This window comes from Petaurus breviceps, unplaced genomic scaffold (genome assembly GCF_028583685.1).
Source record: "Petaurus breviceps papuanus isolate PSGF00001 unplaced genomic scaffold, PetGlider_PUasm1.0 99, whole genome shotgun sequence".
In the NCBI taxonomy this organism is placed as follows: domain Eukaryota; kingdom Metazoa; phylum Chordata; class Mammalia; order Diprotodontia; family Petauridae; genus Petaurus; species Petaurus breviceps.
Window position 1 is genome coordinate 22,707,789 of NW_027187465.1, and position 15,916 is coordinate 22,723,704.

At 45.2% G+C, this 15,916-nt stretch overlaps 1 protein-coding gene across 1 annotated transcript in view; it reads left to right on the forward strand.

Moving 5' to 3' along the window:
- The first annotated feature begins 1,480 nt into the window (after nt 1-1,480).
- Nucleotides 1,481-15,916, forward strand: part of PPTC7 (protein phosphatase targeting COQ7) — a 37,504-nt gene continuing 23,068 nt past the window's right edge. The window contains exon 1 of the mRNA XM_069081412.1: nt 1,481-2,030. Coding sequence (XP_068937513.1) covers nt 1,796-2,030 — 235 coding nt within the window. The 5' untranslated portion in view covers nt 1,481-1,795. The remainder of the gene's footprint in view (nt 2,031-15,916) is intronic.

The following is a 15,916-nucleotide window of genomic DNA, read 5'->3' on the forward strand; positions in this document are numbered from 1 at the left end:
TGAGGATAATAGCCACTACCTGCCAGGGCTGTTGAGAGGATCAAATGAGATAACATTTGTGAAGGGTTTAGCACAAGTAGGCTTTTAATAAGTGTTCAGTATTAACCAGCAGGCATTTAAGGTTTGTTTCTTTGGCCAGCCAAGATTGGGGCATGATCACTGACGTTGGTATCGCTCATTTTCGGGGTCACAGGGCACTTTGCACACATCACCCCGTCCGAGGCTCACGACAACCTCGTGCAGTCAGGGCTGCGACATCGTTTTGCGCTTCATGCCCATTTTACAGATGAGCAAATCGGCTGAGAGGCACCGCTAGGCTGTGGTCAGGGAGCCCAAAGGTCCGCTCCCGCCTCGGACAGTGGGGTGGCCATGTCGCGGCACCTCTCGGGGCCTCTACTCCCCATCTGCGAAATGGGGACAGTGTCCCCCAGGCCCCGAGTTCCCGGACACCGCGGCGGCCCTCCAGCCCTTGGGCAGCGCGGATCCAATGAGAATGAAGCTCCGCGGCGTTGCTCCCCGGCAGGGACGGAGATGGGAGGCGGGGAACCAGGACTACACCTCCCAGAGGGCAGCGCGACGGCCAGGCTCCAGGTTTGGAGAAAGGCTCTTGTCCTTGGGGCGGGCTCCACTAGAGGGATCCCGGGTAACCGGGCCCGGCATGGGGCGGGGCGGGGCCAGCGCCGGCGCGGGGGTGTGACGGGTAGGGGCGGAGCCGGAGCCCTAGAGAGTGGGGGAGGAGGGAGCAGAGAGAGGGAGAAGCGGGGAGGGGGCAGAGTCTGCGTCTAGAGTGAAGGCTGACGGATGAAGGGCCAGAGCGAGCGAAAGACAAGAGAGGCAAAAACCATGAAAGGGGGGGGGGCGGGGTGGAGGCGGAGCCTACGCCTTGGCAGAAAGTGGGAGGGGGGATGAAGTGAATTGCAATTGGTGGAATCTGTGAGGAAAGGGCAGAGCCTATGTATTTGACTAAGGAGAGGTATACTTTAAGAGTTGGTCCCCGAATCGGGAGAGGAGGGAAAAAGAGAGAAGATAACTGAGGGCGGGGCTTCCTATTCGAGAGGTGGAAAGAGTGAAAGAAGTGGGGGAAGCATAGAAGAGGCAGGGCTCACTGGAGGAGGAAGGAAGAAGGGAAAGCGAAGGGGGTGGGGCTTACTATTCGTTCGAAATGGGGAGGGAGGGAACTGACTGAGGGGGCGGGGCGTATTTTACTTAGTGCAAACCGGGAGAGAAAGGAGGTGAGGGTGAAAGGCGAAAAGGGGCGGAGCTTACTAATGAAAGAATCCGGGGAGAAAGGGCGGGAAGGGGCGGGGCCTACTCCCAGACCGGTAGCGGCGTGTGGGGGCGGCGCGCGGGCGCGAGGCAGGGGCGAGGCCTGGGCCGCGGCCGTTGGCGGTTGGCCGCCGGCGGTTGGCGGCGGCGGGGGGCGGGGCCGGGGCCGCGGCCGGGGAGTAGGCGGTGCTGCCGGCTGGCCCCGGAACACGCTTAGTGGAGCGGAAGATGGCGGCCGCCGCGGCGGAGGCCGCTGGAGCTGAGGTCGAGCAGAGGTGGAGGCAGCCCGGGCTCTGACCCTGCTCTGGCTCCAGCTCCGGCTCTGGCTCCGCGGGCGCTCTCGGCTGGGACTCGGCGCTCCCCGGAGGAGGAGCGGGCGGGCGCCCCGGCGGCAGTGGCGGCCCCGGCCGAGGAGCTGCGGCAGCAGCGGCGGCGGCGGCAGCAGCAGCAACTGCAGCGAGCAGCCGGCGCGGGGCTTCCCCTGCGGGGCCCCCGCCTCGGGGCGGCTGTGGCAGCGGCCGCAGCGGCGATGTTCTCGGTCCTGTCGTACGGCCGCCTGGTGGCCCGGGCCGTGCTGGGCGGCCTCTCGCAGACCGACCCCCGGGCGGGCGGTGGCGGGGGAGCCGGCGGCGGAGGCGACTACGGGCTGGTGACGGCCGGCTGCGGCTTCGGCAAGGACTTCCGCAAGGGCCTGCTCAAGAAGGGCGTCTGCTACGGGGACGACGCCTGCTTCGTGGCCCGCCACCGCTCGGCCGACGTGCTGGGTGAGTCGGGGCCCCGGCCGCAATCGGCCCGCGCCATCTCCATCCTCCGCGCCGGGCCTCCCCCTGGCACGTGCGTGCCGGGCCGGACAGAGCTGCCCTTCCCCCGGCCCATCCCTCGCAAGGTCGCCGACCCCCCGCCCCCGAAGGAGTCCCCGACCGGCGATGGCGAGAGGCCTGGGCCGGGCCGTGGGGCCACAGGTGCCCGGGGCCTGCGCCGCTCGCACCTGTGACGGGTCAGGCCGCGGGGAGCCGGGGTCGCGGGGGGCGGCGGCCGCGACGGCCCGTGCGCCCCGGGGCGCAGGAGAGGTTGGGGACGCGGGGCTCGGGGCCGTGCCCTCCTCCCGACGCCTCCAAGACCTGCAGCACTTCCTCGTCAAGTGAAGGACACGGTGACTTTGAACTGGGGTTCAGATGTCACCCTGGCTGCGGCCCCGACCCAGAAGTCGGGTGTGGGATCTCCTTCCGTTTCAGGGGCACTAGAAAAGTTGGGAGTCGAGAGAGGTTTTGGTAACTTTCCCTTCCTCCCTTTAAAATTCCCCTTGACCCTGGAGCTGGAGCAGCTGCTGCCAGCTGATTTGTGAATGTCGAGGTACGGAGTGTGAAAACCTGCCAGGCTTTAGTTAGGGTGTCCCTGCCGACCTTTAGTGGAGAAAGACCTCGAGAGGACGTGGTGGCACGTGAGGAGCCCAGAAATCCGATCCAGAGTCGGTTGGGTTCCTGTTCTGTGACATTTCCACCGTGCTGTCAGGAGTTGCCTTTTTCCATTGCACTTGTAAGTGCTGTCTGCCTTCCCCATCCAGCTTCTGAGCTCTCTGCCTTGCCAAGTGGTAGTCGTCAGGGCGAAATGACATGGAGGGGGAGACATTCATATTTGCCTTCTGAGTGACTGCACTTTGCACAAGCTCTGGAGTAAGCTTCTAATGTGAGTTTTCAGAAAAGTTCTGTAAAAATCCCCATTTTACAGATGGGGGAACTGAGGCTGGGAGCAGTCAAGTGCCTTGCCCATGGTTATACAGCTAATGCTAATGGCTGGCATTTATGTTCCACTTTCAAGTTTGCGAAGTATTTTGCATGCATTATCTCATTTCAGCTTCACTTTGACCCTGTGAATTAGGACCTGTCAGTGTGATTATCCCCACGGTATAGATGAGGAACCTCAGGGAGCTAAAGTGCTTTGCCCATCCTGACAATAGGAAGTTCTAGATATGTGGGCTTCAGACCCAGGACTCTTCTGGTCATGGTTCTTCCCGCTGAATGATATACACAGAGAACAAAGAGAAGAAAGGTGAAGGGAGGGGGCGTCTCCTTCAGTCAGGAAAGAAGGAAGGAAATGAGCATTTGTTAAGTACCTACCACATGCTAGGGATGTCCCAGATGCTTTACAGACATCTCCCTTGATCCTCAAAACAGTCCTGGAGGTAGGTGATTATTATCGTCCCTTTTTTACTGTTGAGGAAATTGAGTCATCTAGAGGGTGAGTTTCTTGCCCAGGGTAGTACAGCCAATAAGGGAGACTAGATTTGACCTCCTGAGTCTAGGCCCAGTGCTATAGCCCCTTCCCCACCCAGCTGCATTTGGTAAGCAACACTTAAGTGAGTGCCAGGCCCTGTGCCAGGTGCCATGGACTCAGATGTAAATAGGTCTATAGGAGATCTGTCCAGAATAACTGGAAGGAAATCTGGGAGGGGAGGGCTTCCTGGGGATGGGTGCTAAGCTCTATTCTCAGATCAGAACTGCCTTGCCTAACAAGCATGGGGTTGTAGAACAGTGCCAGGTGAGATCAGGGATTCTGACAGACCAGGGAGACTAAGGGAGTTCTTAGGTCCATGGTGCCATTTGAATTGGACTTCAGTATGTGGAGAGGAATTGACCAGAGTAAGAGGGAGATGAGGCTGTTGGGGCATAGGGAACAGTGTGGACAAAGACTAGGAGGAAAGGGCAGAAATCAAGGGGAGGCCAGTTTGCCTGAAGACCTGAATTAGCCATTGTCTTGGATGACAAGTCTCAGCCCCAAGCCAGTTTCCTAGGGAGGGGTCATGTTCTGCTGCCTGCATCCCAGCCCCTTGGGAAACTGGACTGATGCTGGAGGCTGTAGAAGAAGTGAAGGTGAGCAGTGAGTGTTGGTCCCTCCTCCTCTGGGCTGGGCCTGGAGCAGCAGGTCAAAGGCTCTTTTGAACCCTGAGACCCCTCGCCCCTCCATTTCCAGAAAACGGGTGTTCTTGAGGAAGAAAGTGTTTGTTGCTTGTATGATAACCAAGAACTAATTCACTGTGGGCATACTGGACTTCTGGCCTCTTTGGAGCAAAAGCTGTTGGTAGTGAAAGTGTTTCTTTTCTTTTGTGAGAAAGAGATAACTGTTTTGTTTCTTCTGTTCCCGAAGTGATTTGGCCTGTTAGTCATGCAGTGACTAAAGTGTGCCAGAGAACTTGGTGTTTGACATTCTTCTGCTGGGAGTCCTCCCTGAATTTCTTTTGGGAAAAGCCAGGCACTGTGGTTTAGAGGTGGGTGTGGTGAGACAGAAGAACCACTCCCTGCTCCTGGAAAATTGGCATAGGCCACACTTAGCCTTGGCTCAAACAGAACTTAACTAGTACCAGCAGGACTTTGTCCCCTTTGGTCCTGCTTCCTACCTATAACTAACCCTGGCTTCTCTTATACTCCATTTGAAGGTTTTTTAAAGACATCACAATAGGAGAATTATTTACCTTTTTTGGGGTCTTGACCCAATATGTAATCACTTGACTTGCCCATAACCTACACACCCACACCACAGGGTAAATTTCACTTCTTTAATTCTGCCAAGTTAAAAAAAATTGTAAACGTATGAATTTGAAATCCTTTTTGGTCTGGTGCCTGCCTTGTGCCTTCTCTCTTTCTCTCTCTCTCTCTCTCTTTTTTTTTTACTAGAGTCTGCTCCCTACTATATGACTCATAACTGAAGTGCAGCAGAAATCCCTCAGCTCACAGCATCAGAACACTAAAATAAAAATTTTCTCTTCCAAAAGGGTCAGCACACCATGCTCTGTAACATCTTACTTTAAAATAATGCCTTTGAAGGTAATTTTTATGAAACTCTAAATCATGTCACAAACTTGGTTGAAAGGCTAGAAAGATCAACCTAAAAAATGTACACAGCTGTTATGTCAGCTTTTGTGCATAATTTGGTAGTGACAGGTCACTTTTCACTGTCTCATTTAAATTAGCTATTGTGCTAGGTTTCAGAGCAGTTTTGACTTGGAATGGTGAATAACCTAAAGTCTGAATAAAGTTTGGTAAGGGAACAAGCATGAATTAGTGTGGTCGATGTATAAATGTAGTCAGTGGATGGGGATGTACGGGAGGGAAGGAGGGGGAGCTAGGTTTGTGGCCAGAGCACCTGATTTATCGTAGGTGTGACTTACCCCCTCTGACTCACTGAGCCTCAGTTTTCTTTATTTATGACATGTGGAAGTTAAACTAGCTGACTTCTAAGGTACTTTCCTCTAAATGTACCGTAGTACCCCTCAGGGCACTTTCAACCCACTAAACAACTGCATTTTGTCAAACCATGCTTCTCTGAACTGTTACTTGTGAAGTTAACTTGTTTTAACCCAAGTGTAAGACTTTAAATGTTGCCTTTTCTGTTGAATTTCATCGTATTCAATTCTGCTCGAGCCTGTTAAGAATTTTTGGGATCCTTACTCTGTTTTTCGGTATATCAGCCACCCTTCCTAGTTAATGTGACATCTTGAGATTTGATGACTGTGCCTCCAAGCAAGTCATTAATAAAGATGCTCAGCACCATGAAATCAAGTACAGATCCCTGGGGCACTCCACTGGAGACCTGTTTCTAAGTAAACCTTGAACTCTTAAGGGTGAGTCTTTGAATTTTGGCTGTCCAGCCAGTTCTGAATCTGTTTAACTGTATTATCATTTAGTCCACATTGCCCCCATCTTTTTCACACGTATAGTATGAGCCAAATACTTGACTAAAATCTAGGTCAACTGTGTGTGTGGCAGCTCTGATCTCCTAGTTTAGTAACCCTGTCTAAAAAGGAAATAAGCTATTTTTTTCAGAACCTGCTCTTGGTGCTGCCTTTTTGGGATCTCCATTTCCTTTTCTAGATGTTCACTTAACGTTCTTTATGATCTTTTCCAGAATTTCTGCAGGAATCATAGTCAAGCTCAGTTACATATAGTTTTCAGACTCTGTTCTCTTCCCTTATCTGAAAACCAAGACATTTGTCATTTTGTTCTGCACTTCTATAGCATCTCACCTTTCTGTCCAGTCTTTCCAATGTCCTTGCCAATGGCTCAACCATTCAGTTACCCCAGGATGTAATTCTCTTGGACCACATGATTTGAATTCATTGAGGACTGCTAAGGCCTTTCTTAGCATGTCCTTATTTATGTGGGTATCAGTTCCTTGTTGGCCATTTTAGACCCGACCTTTGCAGGCCAAAGATCATTTTCCTTGACAGAGAAAACAGAAACAAAATGAGAAAGCTCTACCTCCTCTTTGTTGTTGGTTACCATTGTCCCATCCACCCCAAGCTGAGAGGGAGTAAGATAATTTACGAAATGGTCTGTTGAAAAAGGCCAAGCTCAGCTCCCTGTTACCTCCAGGAGCAAATCCAAAGCTTTCAAAGATGTTTATAACCTAGTCTTCTCTTAACCTTCCAGGTTTCTTGTACCTCATTTGCTGAAATGCCCTTTTTGATCCAGTGATACCAGCCTCCTGCCTCTTGCACAGACAAGACTTTGCATCTCTCAATTCTAGGCATTTTCTCTGGCTGACTCTTGTCAGAAAACTCTCCCTCCTCATCTCTGCCAGCTGGCCTCCCTGGCTTCCTTTAAGTCCCCACTAAGATTCCACCTGCTACAGGAAGCCATCCCTAACCCTTTTTAATTTTGGTGCTTTCCCTCTTTTAATTATCGCCTCATTATCCTGTATAAAACTCATTTTGTATATATTTGTTTGCATATTGTCTCTCCCTTTGGAGTATAATTTCCTTGAGGGCAGGGACTATCTTTTGCCTCTTTTTTATATCCCTAGGGCTTAGCACAGTGCTTGGCATATAGTAAGCACTTAGTAAATATCGATTGATATTTTGTCGTATATTATAGCTATTTTATTTATCTTACCATGGGCATCCTCATCTTCTCCCCATCAGTTCCAGAAGGTGAGAAACCTTGTCTTATTCCTTTTAATTCATCTTTATATTTCCTATAGCATTTGGCACAGTGTATTTAGTAAACATTTCATAGATTGTTGTCAAATGACTTGTCTTTAGAGCCATTTATTTTATACCAGTTCGTCCTCGTTACTTTTATCGGCATCTCCTCCATAAAGAAACTTTTTTAAATGATACTATCCAGTATGCACCTTACCAGCCTTCGCTCACTTTTATCTGTTTCTGAGAGTCAAATTGATATCCATGGCAAAAGTTTGTAGTTGAAGATGTAAAGTAAATACTGGAGATCTTAAGGCCACTGTTCGTAAGAGCCCTCCCAACATTCCTCCTGTGCTGTCTGCAAGAGGGAGAGGGAGTGTTCAGAGGAGGGGATGATTGATTTCTGAGGGTGATGAGGAAAGGCTTCATGGGCCCTCTAAGCCACTTAACTGTATTTAGATTTTAACAGGGAGGTTCTAACTTTGGGAGCATGAGCACAGAATGGGACCTCAGTGGCCATCCAGTCCAACCCGTGTTCAAAAGCAGTCCTCACTGACATAGCCCACCCCACAGGAGCAGTGAGGAGAGCCTCTTCAGGCTTGGAGGCCTCAGGGAGGAGGCTTCCAGACAAGGTGGCTGTAGCAGCAAGCACCCCAAGCGTCCTCAGGGTTTGCAGCTACCACAGGTTCTTGGATCTGCTTTGTTAAAGGAAAGCAACTCAAAATGGGTTAACAAGCTTACTTTAATCAGTCAGACATATATCGTTTACCTTGTTCAGGAGAAAAGGTCAGCACCCTGAACCTCAAAGTATACAGGCATAATTATCAAGACAGAAACATCAAGTAGACAGATTTCCAAACTGTCCAACCATTACATCCATACCCAGTCAACATCTGGGTTTCCACATTCTGGGTTTTTCAAAGCCGGGGGACTCTCAACAACGGCTTCCCAGAATCCAGATCAAATCACAGAACACTTCTCAAAGTGAGTCCCAAAACAAAGCTACACATCAGGGCTTATATAGCCTTCTCCTGGCTCAGAGAATGTAACAACCTTATTGACCCACTGGCCAATCAAAAAGTATCTACTGAAAAACAAGCCTCCCTCCCCAGGCTTCTGGTGCACTTTAGCCTAGGGGCAGGGAAGATCTTTAAAATTTACATTCACATTACAGTGGCATGATTCCCAGACCATTCAGATGTCCTGTCTTTTGTGAAGAAGGGGCAGGTGTGTCTCCCAGTGTTTCAGCTGTACTTACCAGGGCAGGAAGATTAAAGCTAGTGGCTGGGTGAGTGAGAGTTGATGCTGACCCTCATCATTCCCTCCCTTTTATTTATTTTTTTGCTAATTCCCTCCAACTCCTCTAATAGTACTTGGAGGCTTGAGTAAGTAGGGAAACACAGCAGGGGATCAGATATGTTTCCCTAAGTAGGAAGGGAACTTAAGCTTCTGATTGGAGAGTCAATTTGTAGCCCTTAGAAAAGTGCTGCCATCCATAAAGAGGCAGAGCCAAGGCAGGAGTGGCAGCTAGCTTTGAGACTGGTTGGCTGTTAGCCTCTGTATCCTCTGGTGTTGGGTGGGTGGTGCACTTGACTATTGGGGACTGCTGAAGAGGAGCCACACAGCACCCCTCTCTGTTACCTCTAGAAGAAGAGTTTCTAAAATGTTACCCTAAATTGGTCATGTTACTTTTCGTCATGCCTTGTGTTGCATAATCCCTGTCCTAGGTGTTTTTTTCAGTCACACCTTAAATGTACTAAGTTTGGAATGTCAGTTCCTCATTTCATTAGATTAGATTAAAAGAAAAAATAAGCCCTAGAAACCAGGATGATCAAGGGAGTGTCAAAATCTGGGCTCAGTAGAGAATAGCATTCTCTGACTGTTGGAAATCTCAAGGCTTTAGAAAACACTATAGCTGACTAGTCATTGTGGGATGAATTTTTGTGAATATTCTTATTGTGCTATGACTGCTTAAGATTACACCACTGGCACTAAGAACTTGATTTTTAGGAATTATTTTTACATATTTCCCTCATGTAGAATATAGTTTTAGTTTTGTTCAATTTGAATTTTTACAGTGGGGAGCGTTTTACTTCCCACTGATTTACATTCTAATTCTAGAGATACTTTTTCTCTTTTGCTCATCAGAGATCTTAGCTTTCATGCTCTGATTTCCAGCCTCTTTCATGTAGTTAATCTGTAAGCTAGTACAAAGGTCCATTGGCTATTTACAGAACCCAGAAGAACCTTGCTGTAAAGTGAATGACTAGTTTTTACAGAATGGTAAGAGCTGTAATTGGATTGTAAAGGTATCCATCTATAATTTGATTGTAACAGAAGGTAGCTGCAGGTCTTAACTAACTGGCTTTTTATACCATCTGAACTGTAGCACAACTTTATGATACATCAGCAAGACATAGTTGCAGAAATGTCCACATGGAGTTTGTTCCACTGTGTGAATCAAGAAGCAATAGCATTAGGCCAGAAAATCTGAAGCCATGCCCTTTAATATAACAAATAAACTGTGTCTTCAAGTTCAGTGTAAATGAAGGTCAGTTCATTTTTTACATGCCCTCTGTGTCGTAGGAAATCTTGGTGTTTTCTGAAAAGTAGTATGAAAAATTAGGCCAACAGTAGAGGCGTTACCAGAAAAAGAGTGAGGCCATGTTCTGGTGTGTATATGTATTCCACCTGGAGCTAAATGTCACATAAAAGGGGTATCATAAAGATCTGAATGGGAAATTGGTTTTTAATGGCCTCAGAAAACCTAGGCAAGGATTGTCAAATCTGCCCCATCTCATCCACACAAAGATCTACTTTGCCAGGCTAAGCTGTAGATAAAATAATATAAGTTTGGTAAATGTATTTTGGTTTTTACATGGTCAAAAGTACTAAGGAGTAAGGAGAAAACAGACCTGCATAAGGAGGTGGCCTTTCCCTGCATGTCACCCTGCAAGATTGCCAGGGTCCCAGTTGTGGGAAGAAGGAGAGCTGCTGGGGCCAGACCACCAGCCACACACAGGCCTGGGATTCTCAGGTCTTCTCTCATTTCTACGGGATTTCCTTTTTCATATATCTAGATGTGGCTAAGTCTCACCTGATGAATGTGGGGCTAGATGCTAGCCGTGCCATCCCTGACTTCCCATGCATGGCTAGCCTTGGCATGGAGGCTGTGCCAGCCCTGGCTTACTGGGGTCCTCGCTCCTGAGAAGGGCCAGCTGACCTCACAGTTTGGGGGATGAGTGCCTTCTCAGGCATCAGGTTGTTTTGGAGATTAAAGGTAATGTTCTTGCTTTTGATTGTGGCTATTGTGATCCTTCAGCTTTGCCTGAATCTAATATTTGACATCAGAATTGCTCTGATTTAAGACAAATGTTAAAGGTTTAGCAGTATTAAACGAAGCAAACAAAACCTGTGTTTTCGTAGTAAGTCGTTTTTGCGGCTTAGATAGTAATAACTCTCAGTGCTTCTGGGAAATGAGGAAGTTTAAACAGGACTATCTCAATCATGTTCTGCTATTGAAAATGGAGGATATCCAGGACAGGCCCCTTGAATTTATCCCAGTCTATCCCCTTGGTACATACTGGGCCACTGACTAAACTTCAATGGTCTTCAGTAACCAGAGGTGTTTGGGGTATGCTTTGTTGTCTCTCCCCACAGACGTAATTTAATTTCGCATCCCTTAAAATCCATTAAACTCAATTGTTACTGATTTATATATCTGCCTTCATTTTTAATCAAGAATGGATATGAGCACTGAAAAGTTGTTGGTTTGAATTTTTAGTAGTGTCACATACTGAAAAATATGGCATTTAAATCATGAAATAAGAAAGAGGGAGGTGTGGAGAGAGCTCGGCCTCCTTCTCACCTATGTCTGTCTATATTGTTAGCAAGGGAAGAGTAGACTACCGCAAAATATGTTGCCATGGATCCTTTTACTAAGGGAACACAGTCAAGTGGATAAACCTGAAACTTTCTCTTAAGGCTTAAAGCAACAACAATAATAATGATAGCTAGCATTTAGATAGCACCTACTGTATACCAGGCACTGTGTTGTTCTCTCATATGATTTCACAGCAACCCTTGGAGGTAGGTATTAATATTATCCCATTTTCAAGTGAGGAAACTGAGGCAAACCAGAGATAAATGACTCGTCCAAGGTCCTACAGTAAGTTCTGAGGTCAGTTTTGAACTCAGGTCTTCCTGACTCCAGGCCCAGCACTGTATCCACTACATCACCTGTCTGCAACCGTATTTGAAAAAAGTCTGTTAAGTTCTTATAACTGTAACAAAAGTCCTTACATTTGATAGATGTTTGTATTTCAGGAATAACTTTTTTTAGAAGGGCTTAAAAAATCTTGTAGTGAGGTTTATTAAAACTCTAGAATTTGTTGGAAAACAAAAATAATATTGTTGAGAATAGTTGACAGTTAAGCTATTATAGTGGCAGTTTGATGGAAAGAGCACTGAGTCCAGTTTCTGAAGACCTAGTTTTGAATTCTAAGTTTTGCTGCCCAAGGGCCAGCCATGCAACCTCGAGCAAGTCAGCTGGCCAGCCTCTCTCCCACTCACTTTCCTCCTTTTTAAAATAACGCAAGTTGGGTTAAGTGGTATCGTGAGGTCCCTGCCAGTTCTAAATTCTTCAACCTACTAAGCAATAACATTTATTTGTTGCGTCTTTGTCTCTTGAGCTAATCACAACATAGTACTTCTAGTATTGCTGGTTTTGATTCACATTCTTCTTGAGTAGTCAGAATCTCTGCTGAGTAAACATTTTGAATTCCTTAATTTGGTAGGCTTTCATTATCTTCAGGTAGTAATACCAGCTTCTGTGTAATACTTAAAATGGAATTTCTTTGGGTGTAGATCTTAATCTGAATACTTATTTGTAAGTAGATGTAATTGTACATCTATTTGTAAGCAACTTCTGAAAAAAACTAGGAAATGTTTCTCCACAAATGGGTCTGGCCTGTAACTTCCTCAGTGTAAGACCGTCCCTTACAGTCATCCTGGAGCACTGAGAGGAAGACATGCTGCTACTGTGTGTCACAGAAAGAGCTTGATCTCCCTGTTGTCAAAGCAGCAGCAATGTTAGGTACTGGAAGTAGTTAGCTAGCATTTATAGAGCCCATTAAAAGTCTGTGGAGTGTTGTACATCTGTTATCTCATTTAGTCCTCAGAGCAACTCTGTGAGGTGGGTGTTGTTATCCCCATTTTACAGATGAGGAAACTGAGGCACAGAAAGGTTAAATGCCTTGCTCAGAGACATATAGGTCAGAGGCCTGATTTGAACTCCGGGCCTCCAGACCCCTAGACTAGCACTTTGTTCATGAAATTTGATAACTATATTAAAAATATCTCCATGGTCTGAAAATGTTCCATTTTGGTTAATAGGAAAACTCCAGATATATGCCAGTTTTCCAATATTTTTTAAGGATTAGAATTATTAGTGTATATTTAAAGCAGGTACCTTGCAAGGAATAACTGATTTTGGCTGAAAGAGTGAATTTATCTCTTTGTTCAAAATCTTTCGATTCTTCCTTTCTTTTGCTTTGGACACTTAGACAAATTATTTCTTTAGTAGAATTGCCATTTGCCTGTAGGCTTCAGCTAGCAAACCTCCTAAGGGGCTTGGACCTCTCCTCCATTGAGTCAGTTCAGTCCCACAAACCTTCACGGAGGGCCTCTGTGTGAGACGCACTGTTAGGTCCTGGGTATACAAAAGGCAGACCATGAAAAAGACCTTTTCTTTGTGCAGCTTTTCTATCGAGTCTCACAAGTTCACTGCTTTGGCTCTTCAGCTGTGCCCTGCTTAGAGACTTCCCTGCCTTCCTGACGTAGATGCAGTCTTGGAGGGATTAGAAAGGGCTTGCTTGCTTGTTGTGATTAATGCCCAGAGTAGGTTTCCTGTAGGCCCTCTCTGTGGGGAAAGTTTTTACCTAGGGAATAACTACTTCACTTTCTTTTTAAAGAGGCAAGATATCATAATCTATGTATTTCACTGAAGGAAAGCCAAAGCCCTACTTTTTATCTTTTATTCTCTTTTGTGTAATTACTTGTAGGCATGGCATTTCCTATCCTTTCTCTCATTTTAATCTTATTATCTATACCTAAAGGAATATTAGTATATTTTTAGCACTTAGAGAAATGAGGTTCTTCTTTTCTCAGTTATTCTGTGACTCTAATGTCTTTGGTTATGATCTCCACTAGACAAATAGTTGTGGCCTGTGTAGATATTAAAAGTCTTTAACAGGAATTCCAGGGATGTGAGGGTGTTGCTTAAAGTCACCTAAAGTCCCTTGCCAGGGAAACACTTGCTATGTCAATTGAGGCCAATATATAATTCCTTCCTCCTTGTAGTACTTAACTCTTGGTACTTTTTGGCATTATGAACTAGTCAGAGCATTACCCTGCTAATTGTCCTAGCTTACCCAAAGTTTTCCTCAAAAATTTCGGCTTTGTACCAAAACCCATTCTAATACGTTAATACATGGAGACACATTTAACTGATGAGAGAGTCACCTCCCTGTAAAACTCTATAAAATGCATTAAGATCATTGAAGATGGTAAGGGATAAACATGTATGTATCATTTGAGTAATGATGACTGTAACTCTGAGGTTTTTATTGTAAGTGTATATAAAAACCAGGAAATATTAAAGGTTTTCATAAAAGCCAATGAACAAATTGGCATTCAATAACCTTTGTTCATCAGGAGTTAGAAAATGTATTTGCTTTGTTAACTCTTTTCTTATATCAATATGAATTTGAATTGGATTTCAAAACTCAGTCCTATGTGGTGTCCTTCCTTAGGAATTGGGGGATAGCAGAATGGGAAGCTGAAGTGGTTGCTAGTTCATAAGTCTTCCTATTTGGTTGGAGTTAGAGATATACCTTTGGTTTTCAGTAGTTATGTAGATGGACTTGTACGTATAATTGGAAGGCCTCATTTTTAACATGTAGTCAAGTTCTGTTTTGAATTCATTTTGACTCTAAGCCTTTTTTATTCTAGAAGCTTTAAAAGAAAATTGGGATTTCATTGACTGTTAACAGCTGGAGAAGTAGGGTTTTTTGTTTTTGTTTTTTAAGTCTAGTAATTCTAGAATTAAGAACACAAATTTTATGAAATTTAAACATACACGTAAATATATTTTGGAAGTGGAAATTTGTCGTTTGGCTTAAAAATTGGTGGTTGTGAGGAGAAATTCTATTCTCTTTGAACGGTATTGTAAGGATTGTTAAGAGGTTCCCTGCACTTATCCTTTTGAGTTGCTGTATTTTCCACACGCACTGGACCCAGAGTATAGTGTTGTAAGCCAGATTATATGGAAGGGATTCAGAAAATAGCTGACAAGCCCTACTTACCTCTGCTAGGTGCTTTGATCTTAGAAAGCTAATAACCCAATTGAAATAACATTACATAAAAATGGAATGTTTCTATCTTGCCTTAGCATCAGTTTACTGTTCTTTCTGTCTTTTTTTTTTAGTTCACTGTTATTTCAAGTGTGGCATTATTGTTTCAGTGTAATAATGATTAGATTTGGGGGTCTTAATAAAAATCCTTCAGCTAAAGATATGTGATGCAAAGTTATTAATGGAGGCTTAAGATTATTGGGCTGTTTCCTTAAACTGATATGTGTTTATGGAAAACTTGAGTATGAGAAGTTATGTACCGTTCCTGGAGAGAATTTGTTTTTATTATAAACAACTTTTAGACCGCCAGTGCCGTACCCTTAGTAGTATCAAAGGTATTGACTGAGTTATGTTTTTATTATGATATTGAAATTCTAGATCAGAAATGAATGTGAAAATGCAGCCAAAATTAGAAGGAAAGCAGAAAACGGGAGGGGGGGACAGATTTTCTACAGCAAGTTTCTCCAATAAAGGTCTCATTTCTCAAAATATAGGGAACTGAGACAAATTTGTAAAATTAAGAGCCATTTTACAGTTGATTGAAGGATGTGGACAGATCATTTTCAGAAGACATCAAAGCTGTCAGTAGTCTTATGAAAAAAATGTTCTAAATCACTATTGATTAGAGAAATGCAAATTAAAACAACTCTGGGGTACCACTCTATACTTATCAGGTTGGCTAATGTGACAGAAAAGGAAAATGGCAAAATGCTGGAGGGGATGTGGGAAAATAGGGATACTGACCTGGTGGAAATGGGAACTGGTTTAACTGTTCTGGAGAACAATTTTGGAACTATATCCAAACGGCTATAAAACTGCATGCCATTTGACCTAGAAACACCACTACTAGGGCTTTATCCCAATATATTCTGGAAGTGGAAAGATCAAAGAAAAGGATCTTTATACACAGAAATATTTATAGCAAAGTAGGCAAAGAATTGGAAACTTGAGGGGATGCTCATTAGTTGAGGAATGGCTGAAAAACTAGTGGTCTTTGATTGTGATGTAATACTATTGTGCTGTAAGAAATGATGGTGGGGGGAGGGAGTGGGACGGCTAGGTGGCACAGTGAATAGAGCAACGGCCCTGGAGTCAGGACCTGATTTCAAATCTGGTCTCAGACACTTAACACTTACTAGCTGTGTGACCTTGGGCAAGTCACTTAATCCCAATTGCCCTCCAAAAAAAAAAAAAAAAAGAAATGAAGGGAATGGTATCAGAAAAACTGATGTGAAGTGAGCAGAACAAGTAACAGCAATATTATAACAGTAATTAACTGGGAAAAACTTAACTACACTGATCCATATAATAATACATGACA